This window comes from Cyanistes caeruleus, chromosome 6, assembly GCF_971803275.1.
Source record: "Cyanistes caeruleus chromosome 6, bCyaCae1.hap1.1, whole genome shotgun sequence".
Lineage (NCBI taxonomy): Eukaryota > Metazoa > Chordata > Aves > Passeriformes > Paridae > Cyanistes > Cyanistes caeruleus.
The window spans coordinates 29,236,643-29,249,786 of record NC_141706.1 but is presented as its reverse complement, the minus strand read 5'-3'; the positions used below and the strand labels follow the sequence as shown (position 1 = coordinate 29,249,786).

Below are 13,144 nucleotides of genomic sequence, written 5' to 3'. Positions count from 1 at the left end.
TTTGGAGGTAATGGCAAGTGTAGAAAATATAATCTAAGGGCATTTTCTAAAAATTCACAGAGATTATCCCTTTCAAAAAGAATAGTGTTGTGGCTTTACCCAAGCTGGCACCAAAGTACCCCCCATGACACTCACTCCTCCTCCTCCCTGGTGGGACAGGGAGGAGAATCAATGGAAATAATCCTCAAACATACAAAAAACCCACAAATAAACCCCATTGTGGGTTGACGTAAGAACAGCTTAATAACTCAAACTGAGCAAATATAATAATATCAATGACAACAGTAATAATAAAAATATAATACTGCTGATAGTAATGATATGATGGAGATCTTTCTGTGTGGGCTTGTAGAGAATACTAGAAAGGCCCTTTTCTCTTCTGAAATGGGGAAATACATTTGTTGTAATTTCAAAGATAACTGTTAGGTTTAGTCTCAAGTTATCCATTAGATTTGTAATGACAAAAGTACTGGTCTGAGAAACAGAAATTTGGAATGGAAATTTAATATAATTTATTACTTTCACACCTAGTTAGGCTTTGAATCAGGTGTATTTAAAAAAAAAAATACTGAAGTTATAGCACATGTTGTAGAGTTTTGGGTTTGTTTTGTTTTGGATGTTTTATTATTTCCCCCCCCAGTTTGAATTATTTTCCCCTCCTTTATACCACCAAAAGCACAAATTAATTTTCTTTGAAAGTATTTTAGCATTCAGAATGTTCAGATTATCTTTAACAGCACTTGAAGGAGAGATCTCAGTGCTCCAGACAGGGATCAGTGTTTTTTTAAGATTTGATTTTTTTGTTGCAAATTTACAGAAAATTGTATTTAAAGTTGTTTAGATGTGAAAGAAACAAAATTTATATTGATGCTCGAATATCAGTATTTTGGCAACTTATCTGAAACTTTCATCCTAGAGATGTTATGGAAGACCTTTCTGGAATTTAGAAATGTGTCTAGAGCCATGCAAGTATGAATACATACAAAAAAGTACTCTCTTTTATGTAATGGAAAACTTCTTTTGATTATGATGTTGTATTGTCCACATACCTAAAAATTCCAGATACATAAAAATATTTATTAGTTTGTACTTTTAAACATAGCATTCATACAGTGTGGGCATTTGTCTCCTAACTTGTGGTTTCTTGGTTTCTGGAAGTGAAGTATGTTATTTTATGTAAAGTGTATGCAGATTAAAATTTTGTCCTTTATCAGTCTGCTGAATGTGTTTTACATTCTGTATTTACTATGTGGTCAGTTAGCCTGGGAAGCAGTTCCTTAATAAGCATTTGTTTTATTCTGTACCATTTATTTTATTCTGTACCATTTGTTTTATTCTGTACATTGTAGACAGGTGGAAATTTTCTTTTATTGGATGACATGCATGTTTATTGAAAGACAACTAAAAAATTTGAAAAAATGCCAAAGGAAAAAGCATTCCAACACTGAGAATTGTGTTGATGAAACGTGAATTCGGAGTCCAAATGTTGGCTTATTCTGACAGATTTACAAATGAGGAAGTAATTTAAAATCTTGAATGTATTCTATTGTACATTGGGATAGTGAAGAACATTCAATAACTGCTCATGTTCACAGTGAAGAATTCACATAAAATTTTCATGGAGCTGAAGCTTACTCATCCATTTTAATTGGAGATGTATTATAGCGGGATGGCTTCTGTGATTTATGACATTTGCCAGTTTTTCAGAAAAATGCAAGCCTTTGGTGTATATTCTCTTCAGCTCCACTTTTTCATCCGTCCTCACAGAACCCGAAGGATTGCAGCAAAGCTAAGAAACTTGTGTGTAACATCAACAAAGGCTGTGGCTACGGCTGCCAGCTTCACCACGTGGTGTATTGCTTCATGATCGCGTACGGCACCCAGCGCACGCTCATCCTGGAGTCGCAGAACTGGCGCTACGCCACCGGCGGCTGGGAGACCGTGTTCCGGCCCGTCAGCGAGACCTGCACCGACAGAGCGGGCTCCACCACTGGCCACTGGTCAGGTAAGGCTTCACCACTCACAGCATTTCTCCTGGCTTTTGGCAGCGCCATTCCCACAGAATTAATTTGTTGTCTCCTCCATGTTGTGTGGAGCATGATGACTATGACTGCAGTTGTGTGTGTAAGCACCTTTTACATCTTGTCTGTTGTATTGAAAGAAGTTCCTTGATAAGATAGCTCTCCATTGGCAGAGTTTTTTTTTTAATAGAAAAGTTTTTTATTTGAGATTTAAATTAAAATTTTTCAGCAGGCTGCTGCTGTTTTCTCTGCTAGGTATTAATCTAATTTTCATGGGAGGAGAGTATTCAATAGAGGCTGCTGTTAATAAACTTCAAAAAATAAGGGATGTTGCCAATATTAAGCAATAGAAATACAAAAGGAATGCTATCCAATAGTCATTCGCGCCTCAACAAAATAAAGAAATAATTGAAATAATTCCCAATGCAAGCTGAACAGATCCAAAATTCATGTTGTAAAAACAATGACAATGTTAAATATTAATTTTATTTGTACCTCAGCAAGTTGTTCCATTCTTATATCATGTGGAGCAATTTGCCTAGAATAAGTGGATGGGCACTGATGTTTGGAAGATCAGGTAGCTTTGTTTGTGTGAAAGTAAACAATATTTGTTTTAAATGACATCTTTCTCCATGTGATTGGTAGTCAGAACATACCAACATCTTCATTCTTTTCACTAGGACATTGCATACCCAGTGCATATGGAATCTTAAAGTAACTATTAAAGTTTTACAGGTCTGAAATTAACTTAATTAGATTTACAAAATCCAATTTACAGAGTGCATGTAAACTTGCATGTTTACACATTAAAACAGCGTTTGCACATCGAAATAGCATCTGTTCTTCAGAGCTTCAAGATGCTGCAGAACTTAGCTTTGAGAATTCTAGTGGGTTTTGTGAATGGGATTTTTTTTTTAAAAAAAAAAGTGTTTCTTAGAAATGGTTGGATATTTTTTAAAAACAACTATAAATGGACAACAGATATTGAGAACTCCAGATGAGGTTTTATTCGTGTTGGACGAGGTTAGTAACTGAAACTACCGTCTGGACATGGCTCTCAGCGGATTCCTCTATGTGACTCCAGAATTTAGATGCAGGCAGTTTTTTGAGCAACTTCTGAATACAGGAAGCTGGAAAACAGTGGAGTCATGCACACATGGCTTCAAAAGATACTATACTTTCATAAAAACTATTTAAATAGATCATGATTTCCTGTAATGTGGGCGATTGCTGATGAAAATACAAATAATGCTTCATTTTAGGTACCCACGTTTTGTTTGAGGGTTTTTGGGTTTTTTGGGGGGTTGTTGTTTTTATTTTTCCTTTTTAATTAGTTTCTAGATCAGGATGAATAATTTGAAGGCTGAGTGCATGAAATACCCTGATGCAATCAATTATTTTAAAAATATTGAATGCCACTAATTTGAGTTTTGATATTCTAGAGCTAGGGGACATTGAGGGATGAAAAACAATCTTTATGTAGTCAGCCTGTTGGCCAGCCACACATGCTATAAACTGTTTTAAACTCTGATTTTGTACAATGCTTGGTCAGTGAGGATGAATGATACAAGCAAGCTCTTCACTATCCTCAGTGTGGCTTCAGTAGTCTTCACTGGATTCTTAATTGCTGTTAAATTTTAGACAGTGCATCTTGCTGAAGATTTCTGTGTGCTTTTTATGTCTCCCTAAATCTATATAGATTTTTATTTACTTGTATATCTGTTTATTTCTTCCCTGTTTTTTTTTTTTTTTTATCAGGGATATATAAGTCTGAAAGTCTTAATTCTAGTTAGGAATGGATTGTTTACAAAACCACACCTTAAATTTTTTTTTCTCTACAAATTCTGAAGCCAGCATGGGATTTTCTAGATTTTCAAAATAAACTTATGAAAATGCATTGACATTTATCAAATTTCACTTTTCATAAGCTAAACATTTCTCCTATGTAGTGTAGGGATTTTTAAATATTTTAAAATCATGTTTCAAAAATATTCATACAAGTGTATAATTTTATCAAGTGTTCATTGTAAATGATAGAAATAGGCCAACAAGCCAGAAAAATGTATCTATCCTCTAAGAGAGATGCTTTCATGTAATTTGTAGACCTGAATAGATAATAATTTAGTAAAATGTGCTTCATGACAAAATTGTTTAAATTTGTACATCTATCTTTCCTCTTTTTAATTCAGTTGCTCCTGCTTGACAATTTTTAGTTTTATTCACAGCATAAAATGTTGCAGTTTCTGAACTTTATCTTCAGTGAGACAATTTAGATCACAGTATCTTCTCCAAAGAATTAAGAGACTTATATAAGCCAAGAATGCATATAGTTCTGGAACTTTCTTTGTCTAGTCCTCTCCTAACTAGTTATAAAAACTAAACTTGTTTTTGGAATTTGGGAAGTAGAGTGAATTTTAATGAGCAAGCTGATTTTTGCCTGATAGCAGAAGATTAATAAGACCTGTTCTCATCTGAGAAGAATTGAGGGTCAGCTCAGCCCACGTCATGTCTTGCAGGAATTGTTCTTCATATTTGACATGGTAGTTCTGGCATCAAGTTCAGCTTTTCTGGCTTAAACTTATGAAATGATTGAGAATTCTATTGCAGAGTTCTGTAAATACAGCAGTTATTTTACACTCTGGCATAAGTTTTCCTTGTCCTTTGTTTCACTCATACTGTCATTCTAGAGAAAAACATCTTAGGAGATGGTTGTATATATGCTCTTTTTAGTTCTAACATTATATATTGCCTGTAATTACATCTTTCTTGTAGTTTTTTCCTTTGATATCTATGGTCAAACTGTTTATGAATAATTTAGGTAGGAATTTTTAAAAGAAGCATGAATGATTTACTAGTAATGAGACAAAACATAAAGAACTTTTGAAGACATATTTATCATTAAATTTTTAATTAATTTTCTTTTAATTAATTAGTTAGCCAGGTCATAATGTTCTGTTATCATTGCTGCATGCTAGAACAGAGCCTCTTCTTATAATTTTTTACTTGCTGATTTATGACATTATGGTGGCATTCCCCAATAATAAATTGAAAGGGATCCATAAAATAACTGGACAAAAAAAATCATAAAATAAATGAAAAAACAGATTAACAGGAAGGACAGATTAATGTACTTATATTTTATTATATTGGTATGTTAGAAGTCACATCTGCATTCCAGGCTGGAGAATGAAGGGATGTGGAGGTGAAGAAGCTATCTACATGCTTTAAATAACAGTATGTGTTCCTTCCCATAAGGCCTAAAAACCTTAAAGATGAAAGATAACTTGAAAAAGGAAACCTGAAACACAGTTTCCTGCAGTTATCCTTGAATATTGATTTTGCTGCCTCTAACTATGGTTTGATGAATTAATGCTTTTGAGGAAGGGATACCCAGAGGGGAGAAAATGGCAGGGCTCTTCATTTGTTGGTAGTGCCAGCTTTTAAGTATTAATTGAACTACAATCTTAAAATATGAATTAACTAATATGTTTATATGTATAATTCAAGAACGAGGATACTGTGGGTACACAAAATGAATGTTTAATTTATTAAAGACTATCTGGCAAGAGTAATCAAAAGGACTAAATAAAAATTGCAAAATCAAACCATAAAAAGTTGTACAGAATTAATTGCAATAAATTAAAAAGTTTCACTCCATGAACTAGATATTCCTTGACAGTAGTTTTTTATGGAAATCAGCTGAATATTTAGTATTGGCCTAAAAAAGCCTTTAACTTGGGTACAGTTGTAGGAATTATGTTTTCCTCCCATGTCTCACTCTTATTTATGAAAACTTGCAGGAAAAATGGATTCATTTCTAGTTCTGATTCTTAACATTGTTTTTATACAGTGACTTTCATTAATTAAATTTTAATTCAAACAAATTCCAATTCTGTGAAGCAAACTGGAGAATGGCAATTTGAGAGAACAGAGTGTAACAGCAGCCTCTCTGAATTTTCCCTTTTTTTCAATTGTGTTACTCTTGAAATCAGGCTACTGATATTGTGTAGATTTTTTTGTCCTCAAGGTGCTTGTAAGATACTCTGTGTAAAGACATTCGTCTGTGTAAACACATAAATATATTTAGGAAGTGGAAACTCTTTAAAGGACTTTGGAATTCTAATGAGGTAGGTCTGAGTTTTCAGAGCAATGCAGTAGCCTAAAAATGCTACATGTGATCCTTATTCAAGTCTAAGTGGAAGGTTATTGAATAATAGCAAGAAGTTATTTTCACTGTGCAGGGCAAAGACAGGCTGCAAGACAGTGTCTGCTTCTGTTATCTGGCCTTCAAAATGAATATTGATATATATGAAATGATTCTGAGAAAGACCTACGCTGATTCAAGGACATAAAAATCTGCTTTACAGTAGGATATTGAAAACCCTAATTAAGTTCTAAAATAAAGCAAGTTTTAAAAGCTGGTCCTGCCACATTTTATAGGTGTTTCTATATGGGGGAAGTATTTCTACTTTTAGACAAAGATGTGGCTGGACAATTTTAATTAGAGATGAGGTCAGCTTTTTAACAACAACTTGCTGCTGCTGTTGACCCCAATTATGGCAACTGGTCCAGAAGGAGAAAAGCAAAAAAAATTGCATGATCTGAAATTGGAATTACAGAAGATGCAGTCTTTCCTTGTAACTAGCTTTATTTCTTTTGAGGATTTTTAACAGAGAAGAATGTTTGCCTTTGATTTTTGAATGGCTTTGGGTTTTTTTAATTTTTTTTTTGCTTTGTAGTGATACTTTGAATATTGGCTTACGGCTTGTGTCATGAAGTTCACTTGTGCAGTCCCAGATCTGCCATACTAAACTAAATTAATTTGTATTTTAAGGAGATGGTCATAAAATACATCTGTGTGTTCTTTCATGCTATAATCAATCAAGCCAAATTGATCCTAATTAAGCCATTTATGTGGCCTAAATGTACCATTGGTTCTCTCCTAATTATATGAGGAATTTCATCAAATCTATTCTTGGTAAAAGAATGATGTTCTTGGAAGTTGTTTTGCATGTCATGGTATCTTTCAACAGGGTGAGACATTAGTGGGAAATACTTTAATTTAGATACAGCCATTGTCTAGTAATTTTCTGAGAGCAGAAGTAAGAATGTATTTCTTTAAAGGTTGATGTATATAATTATGCTATCAAAAATGTTCAAGAAGCAGAAACGTTTGGATAGTATACAGTGAGTTCTCCTTATGTCTTTGCTAATTAAGGTTAAGATTTGATGCAGTTGAGTGTTTGATAAGAGTTCCTTGCATGGGCAGGACCATAAGCAGATTAACAAACATCTTCCATGAGAATTCTTTAACTGTGTTGACATGAAGGAAGGTAACCCAAATGTGGCCACTGCAATAATTTCCAAACTTTCCAAATAGCAGGGGCTTCTTTCCCTCTGTTTCTTGATAAGCGGAAGCTGAAGACTTAGAAATCCAGAGTGCATGGAGGCAGGGAAAAGGATTCTTGGCTTTGTTCTGTTCAGTGGTAGGAATAATCAATCTCATATTTGATCACAGATCTTAAGCTGTTCATATGAAGTATTACACTCTGAAGCATGACTTTCTCTTTTTCCTAACAGATTGATGTTGCCCCCACACAGTGTAGCAGAAAAACTAGTACCTGTAGGTTAGTGGTTAACTGCGAACTTTCCTCATGAGCATTAAATCATGGATGACAAATTACAGATTGGTAAACAAGTGTCCATTACAAATTAGAAAAAAGGTTTTTGCTTAACTGTTAGCCTTCTAACAGTTTGATAAGCAAAAAAGCAACAAATTGGCTTAATATTAGAGTTTATTTGTTTTAAGTTTATTTATTTATTGACTTGGAAAGTTGTACTGCAGCAAGCACAGTAGGGAAAAATGGTGTGTTTTGTACTCAAATGAAAAAAATCAGATTTCCTTTTAATATGAAGAGATGACATGAAGTAAACTAAGTATGTTAGGTCTCAAACAAACTGCAAAGTTTGAAATGTTAATCTGAGTTCTTTGTTTGGCTGTGTAAATTTCAGTCCAAACTGCAGTATCGTTACTTAGGTTTTTTTGGGAATTATAACATGCATTCAAGTTCTGAATAACTTTCTAATGTATTACACTGGACATTACAATGTTTTAGTTAAGTAATATTACCTTTTTTTAAGTAATCTTTAAACAAGGGTAACCTGAACTGGCAGCTGTAGAGTTGAATTCAAGTCATCCAAACCCTTCCTATGCCTTGAAAATGACTACTGCCATTTCCAGGTGGGAGACATCCCAGAGCACCACCAGCACTATGGGTTATGGCTCTGATGCTTGGGAATATATCAGTTATTATGGTCTCCATGCAGCTTCTCTTAGTTCTTTACAGTGGAGCAAGGCTGGGTGTTTCATTTCAGTTTAACTTCACCAAGCCCCAAAAGGTTTTTGTCTTTTTGCATTTGAGTAATGAAATAAAAGAGAACCTTAAAATGTCAGCTAATTCTCAAGATATATCTCTTGTCTAGATTTAGAATGTCATTTTGAAAAGCTACTTATAGGCAAATGGTTGTGAATGGTTCTGAATAAATTTTTTCACAATGTGAAATGACTGAAAGTTACAAGACTTTTAAGGCAGAAATAATTTCTTGCATTTTATATGTTTGTTTCTCAATCTTTAGGCTTTCAGCCCACTGATTTATTTTTAGTTTTGTGAACAGATAAGAAGTTTGAAAAGCTGTCTTTTATTACGCTGATCTACCCATATTTGAAGACACACATTAATTTTAACGTTTAATTTAATTTAGCATTTCAAATGAATCAGTAAATATTTTATATTAAAAGAAAAAATATTTATTATAATACTATATTTTTGGAATTGCATGTCCATGAATGCACCTGTGCTAAAGTTTTGTAGAGAATTCTTTGGAAGATATTTTCCTTTATCCGGTATTACAGAAATCCTGTGATAAACCTGAACAAAACAGGTTTTGTTTTTTTATTTGTAAATACCCTTAAAGTAGTAGTTTTAAGTTTCTATTAATATGCAAATTAATAATAATTTATTACTGTAATAGTTATGGAGAAAGCATCTCTATTTCTGTGTGATTTATCTTGTCTTGTTTCTTCATACTTTCATTGCATTTTCCACTATGACTGAAGATTAGAAAAATTTCCTTTTCCATTATTGCAGGCTTACACTCTTGATTTTCTCCTTTCATGTTGGTAGAGCACATGTAGTAGAATGAATCCTTGTTTCTTTCAGATGTATTGTTAAGGTGACGTGTGCCTCACTGCTCTGAATCTCAAACAGCAGAGAAGGCTTATTCTCTCCTCTTTTATTTATGGGTAACTAAAATGTCCTTTTGTCTACAAATACTTAGAGAGCTGTGTTCCATCTGGACTTGCATATGGGAGATACTTTTACTAATTCATTGAAAGAGGAGTCCTCCAAGTGTTCAAATTATGACAATGCAAGATTGGGAGTTATAAACCACTGTCTTAAAAGGACAGTAAATATCTTGTCTAAACTGGGAGTGCTTCTCCACTAGAGTCCTGGATAGCCAGCTACAAATGTTAAGCTCTTCTGTCACAACCTGTTGGAAAATTCTAGGTCATGAGATATGAAATATTGTCTGCATGTTGTCTTGTTTTTCACATGCTTATACATGCCTGTTACAGGCTTGAGTGTATGCCCAGTTAGCATATGCATGGAAGAGATAAGTCCCTGAAGCTGTTGAAGGATTATTATAAAAATAAGCTATTTTCTGTTCTAGAAAAGATAACCCAATATTCAAAGCAAGTATTTGGAACTATTTCCAAATAGATTATAATTAACATTAGACTTAAATAGAGAATAGGCTTAATTGTTTGAAATCAAATCCAAAATTGCTTTTTCATCAATATAGCTGCAAAATATTTTTTATGTGTTCCTGAGTTATTTCCACTATCTTAACATATGATCTTACTTTTAAAACATCAATTCTGTTTACTGTTTACTTGAATGACTAGTTTGGGTAACATGGCAAAACCCCTTTGCATTTATAAAAGTGTATTTGCCTTTGCAAATACATTTCATGATATTTTCTGGCAGGCAGGGAATTGGAGCTCCTCTTCAACAGGTACCCCTTTCATATTGGCTGTTTAGATGAAATGGGGCGTTGTTCAAAAGCAGTTTGAATATATAAAGATAAAAGGAAAAATAAATTGCTAGTAAGCTACTTGATTTCTACCTATTTTGATGATCTTCTGACTGTTCTGTGAAGTCCATTTGTGCAATCTCTTCATCTGTAAACTTTCCAGCTGACACACTGGCTCTCTAAACAATTGAGAATGGGAAAAATCTTTACTTTTTAATGTTCCCTCAAAGTGATGTGACAGTTGCCACATGAAGCGTTGAGAAGTTTTCAGTAGAGTGAAACAGAAATATTTATAGGTCTTTATAATGCAGCTCACCTGAGCTGCTAAAAAGGGAACAGAGGCTCTAAAGGCACAACTGCTTTTGTTTTGTAAGAGGCAGAGCTATTGCAAATGCAGAAATTGTTACACTCAGTTGAGGCCTCCATCAGGTCAAAAGGGAGAACATTCATTAGAATCTCATCACTTGTTCCAGGCATGTTGGTAGTTCAGTAACTATGGAAGTTACAGTTTTTGCAGGATCAGAAAAGACTATCATTAAAGTTTTACTTTTTGGGAGGAAGATGATAAAATAATATCTTTACAGATTTTAGACAAATTTATTGTGAGAGCAAAAGTTGTGTCATCATGCTTTACCTTTCTATCTGCTCTTTTTATTCTTAAGCCTAACTTGTCGTTTTAATTAGGAACGGCGAGAAGAACGACATAGACTCTCATGGAGTCAGATCAGGAGAATTCCTTAGTTTATTACTCTAGGCTTGTCTTATAGACTCGTTCCGTGGAAAGTACAGAAAGGAAACTCTTATTGGTTAGTTAACTGCTGCATCACCATCATAGGTCAGTGGGGCTCACCACCTCCTGACTTTCTCCTGCAAGGAAAACAAGAGGACAGACAAACAGCACCTGGCAGTTGTTTTCTGTCTCTGAGGATTGTTTTGAAATCCTCCCATGAATTTCTCAGGCTAGCTCTCAGGCAGGACTGAGAGGCCATGGGGCTTGCAGCTTGCTCCAAAGCTAGCATCCATACTAACTTAGTTTAAGTCCTGAATATTGGATGAATTGGCCAAATTTGACTAAAATAAATAGGTCTTGCTAAGGTCTCTCAAAAGTCCTCAAAATAGATAGTGTGTAAAGAGCACTGAAGTCAGCATTCAGGCCTGTGAGGAAGTGAGAGGCAGTGACGGATCACAGATGCCACTTTTCAACACGCAAACAGTACCCAGAGAGGTAAGAGACATGAGAGCAAGCGAGGGTACTTGTGAGAGTTGTGCAGGAGAGGAGAGGAAAGAATGCAGGAAAAAAGCCTTGGGAGTGCTGAATTGATAAAAGTATAAGAAGGCATGTTGGCATGTTTGAAAACATTTTGGTTTGTTCAGTTCTGAAGGTATCAAAATTCAGCCCCTTGGGATGACAAATAGGACAACACTATCCATGTGGCATGTGAAACCTGGGGAAAAAAAAAAGGACTGTATCTTCTGGTTCTTTAAAACAGAATTACACCAGATTTATTCAACACCTGTCTGCCTTAAAAGGCTTGGTTACATAAAGGATGATTAAAAAATGAGGAAGTGGAATACTAGTGAGAAATAATTCAGAAACCAAGTTCAAAAATTCTGTATTAAAATTCTACAAAGCAAAAGCTTAGAGAAAAAAAATTCAGATATATGAGTTGCATTTTACATTAACTACTTTAAAAGAAAAATATGATTTTTACCTTATGTCAATTCTGTTTTATAATACAACTACAGAATAAAGCTCTTATGAGGTAACTTTATTTAAGTTTGCAAATGCCTGGAAGATAGTTGTAGGTGTAGTCTGCATCACAAAACAGATAAAAGCATACTTTTACTTTCCTATGAATTAGCTGAAAATTCATACCAAGTGTAACACGCCATTGTGTAGTTTTCATTTTTTACTGTGTCTGAAAAGAAAAGCACTGAAATATCATTGATGAACTCTGAACTGGCTGTCCTTTGCAATTTGTACCAGGAGCCAGCAGGACAATGAGGAGCCTTGAGAGAATTCAGCACAGTCCTCTCACCATACCTTGTGTTAATCAAACAGCTTTCCCACCACTCTGACATATCTCCTGCGGCTCAATTTAGAGTTGTTCACTTGGGGAAGGTTCCACATTGGCAGTGCTGCAGAGCTTGGTCAAGTAGATCTGGGATAAGTCTATGCAAGTTGATATCAGCTTAATTAAGTATATTATATAAACAGAAAAGTAGGGAAACTGTTCCATTTTTATATCAGTTTATTCAGTTGTGTTTCCAGCAAGACAAACTGAAATTAAATTGAAATTCTCAGTTACAAGATAAGAATGCCCTTAGCATGGTCTTCTTTGGCATACTTTTAAGGACTTCTTGAAGGAATTGAAATTAGCTGATGAATTTTGAAATAATAGAATGAATGATCAAACAGGTTTTCAGTTAACATGAACTAAAAGTGATTGCATAGTAAAATGTCAGCCTCCTTTCAGGTAATGGATCAACACCCAGTGAAAATGCCCATCCATGTGCAGGTGTGAACCAATGTTCGGATGGCAGGAAGTAAGCTTACCTAAAATGACAAAATTCCAAAGGTCTTTTTGAGTCAAACCGGCATTTTTCTGGCTTTCAAGAAAAAGAAGTTGATAAGAAAGATACAAATAGCAAAAGTTTTAAAATGGGCTTTTAATTAGAGCAAATTTGAAAAGTAGACAGACGGTAAGGTTATGCCAAATCACAAAAATTATGTAAGTCCTGAGGTCTATAAAGTGATTATGGCGCATTGAGACACTGCAGTGAAGCAAAGTTATGCTTTTTATAACACATGGAACTAATTTCAGCATTTAAAAAGTATTCAGTGTGTCCCCTGGAATTTGAAACTGTGTTCCTGATGTATTAGTGATGAACATATCCAAAAACTGGTAATAAATAAGAACTAGATAGTACAACTGGTATGGGTCATCTGAATTAAAATCAATTTCAGTCCAGGACCTTCCTCCAGGGCCCATTGTTATGGTAAGAGTGAGTGTTTTCAGTATTGCCGA

The 13,144-nt window shown here is 34.5% G+C and overlaps 1 protein-coding gene across 20 annotated transcripts in view; it reads left to right on the top strand.

Annotated features, from left to right (window-relative positions):
- Positions 1 to 13,144, top strand: part of FUT8 (fucosyltransferase 8) — a 100,765-nt gene that overhangs the window by 71,565 nt on the left and 16,056 nt on the right. For all 20 annotated transcript variants that reach the window (XM_086893898.1, XM_086893886.1, XM_086893891.1 and 17 more), the window contains one exon: positions 1,768 to 2,005. In XM_086893898.1, coding sequence (XP_086750024.1) covers positions 1,768 to 2,005 — 238 coding nt within the window. The remainder of the gene's footprint in view (positions 1 to 1,767; positions 2,006 to 13,144) is intronic.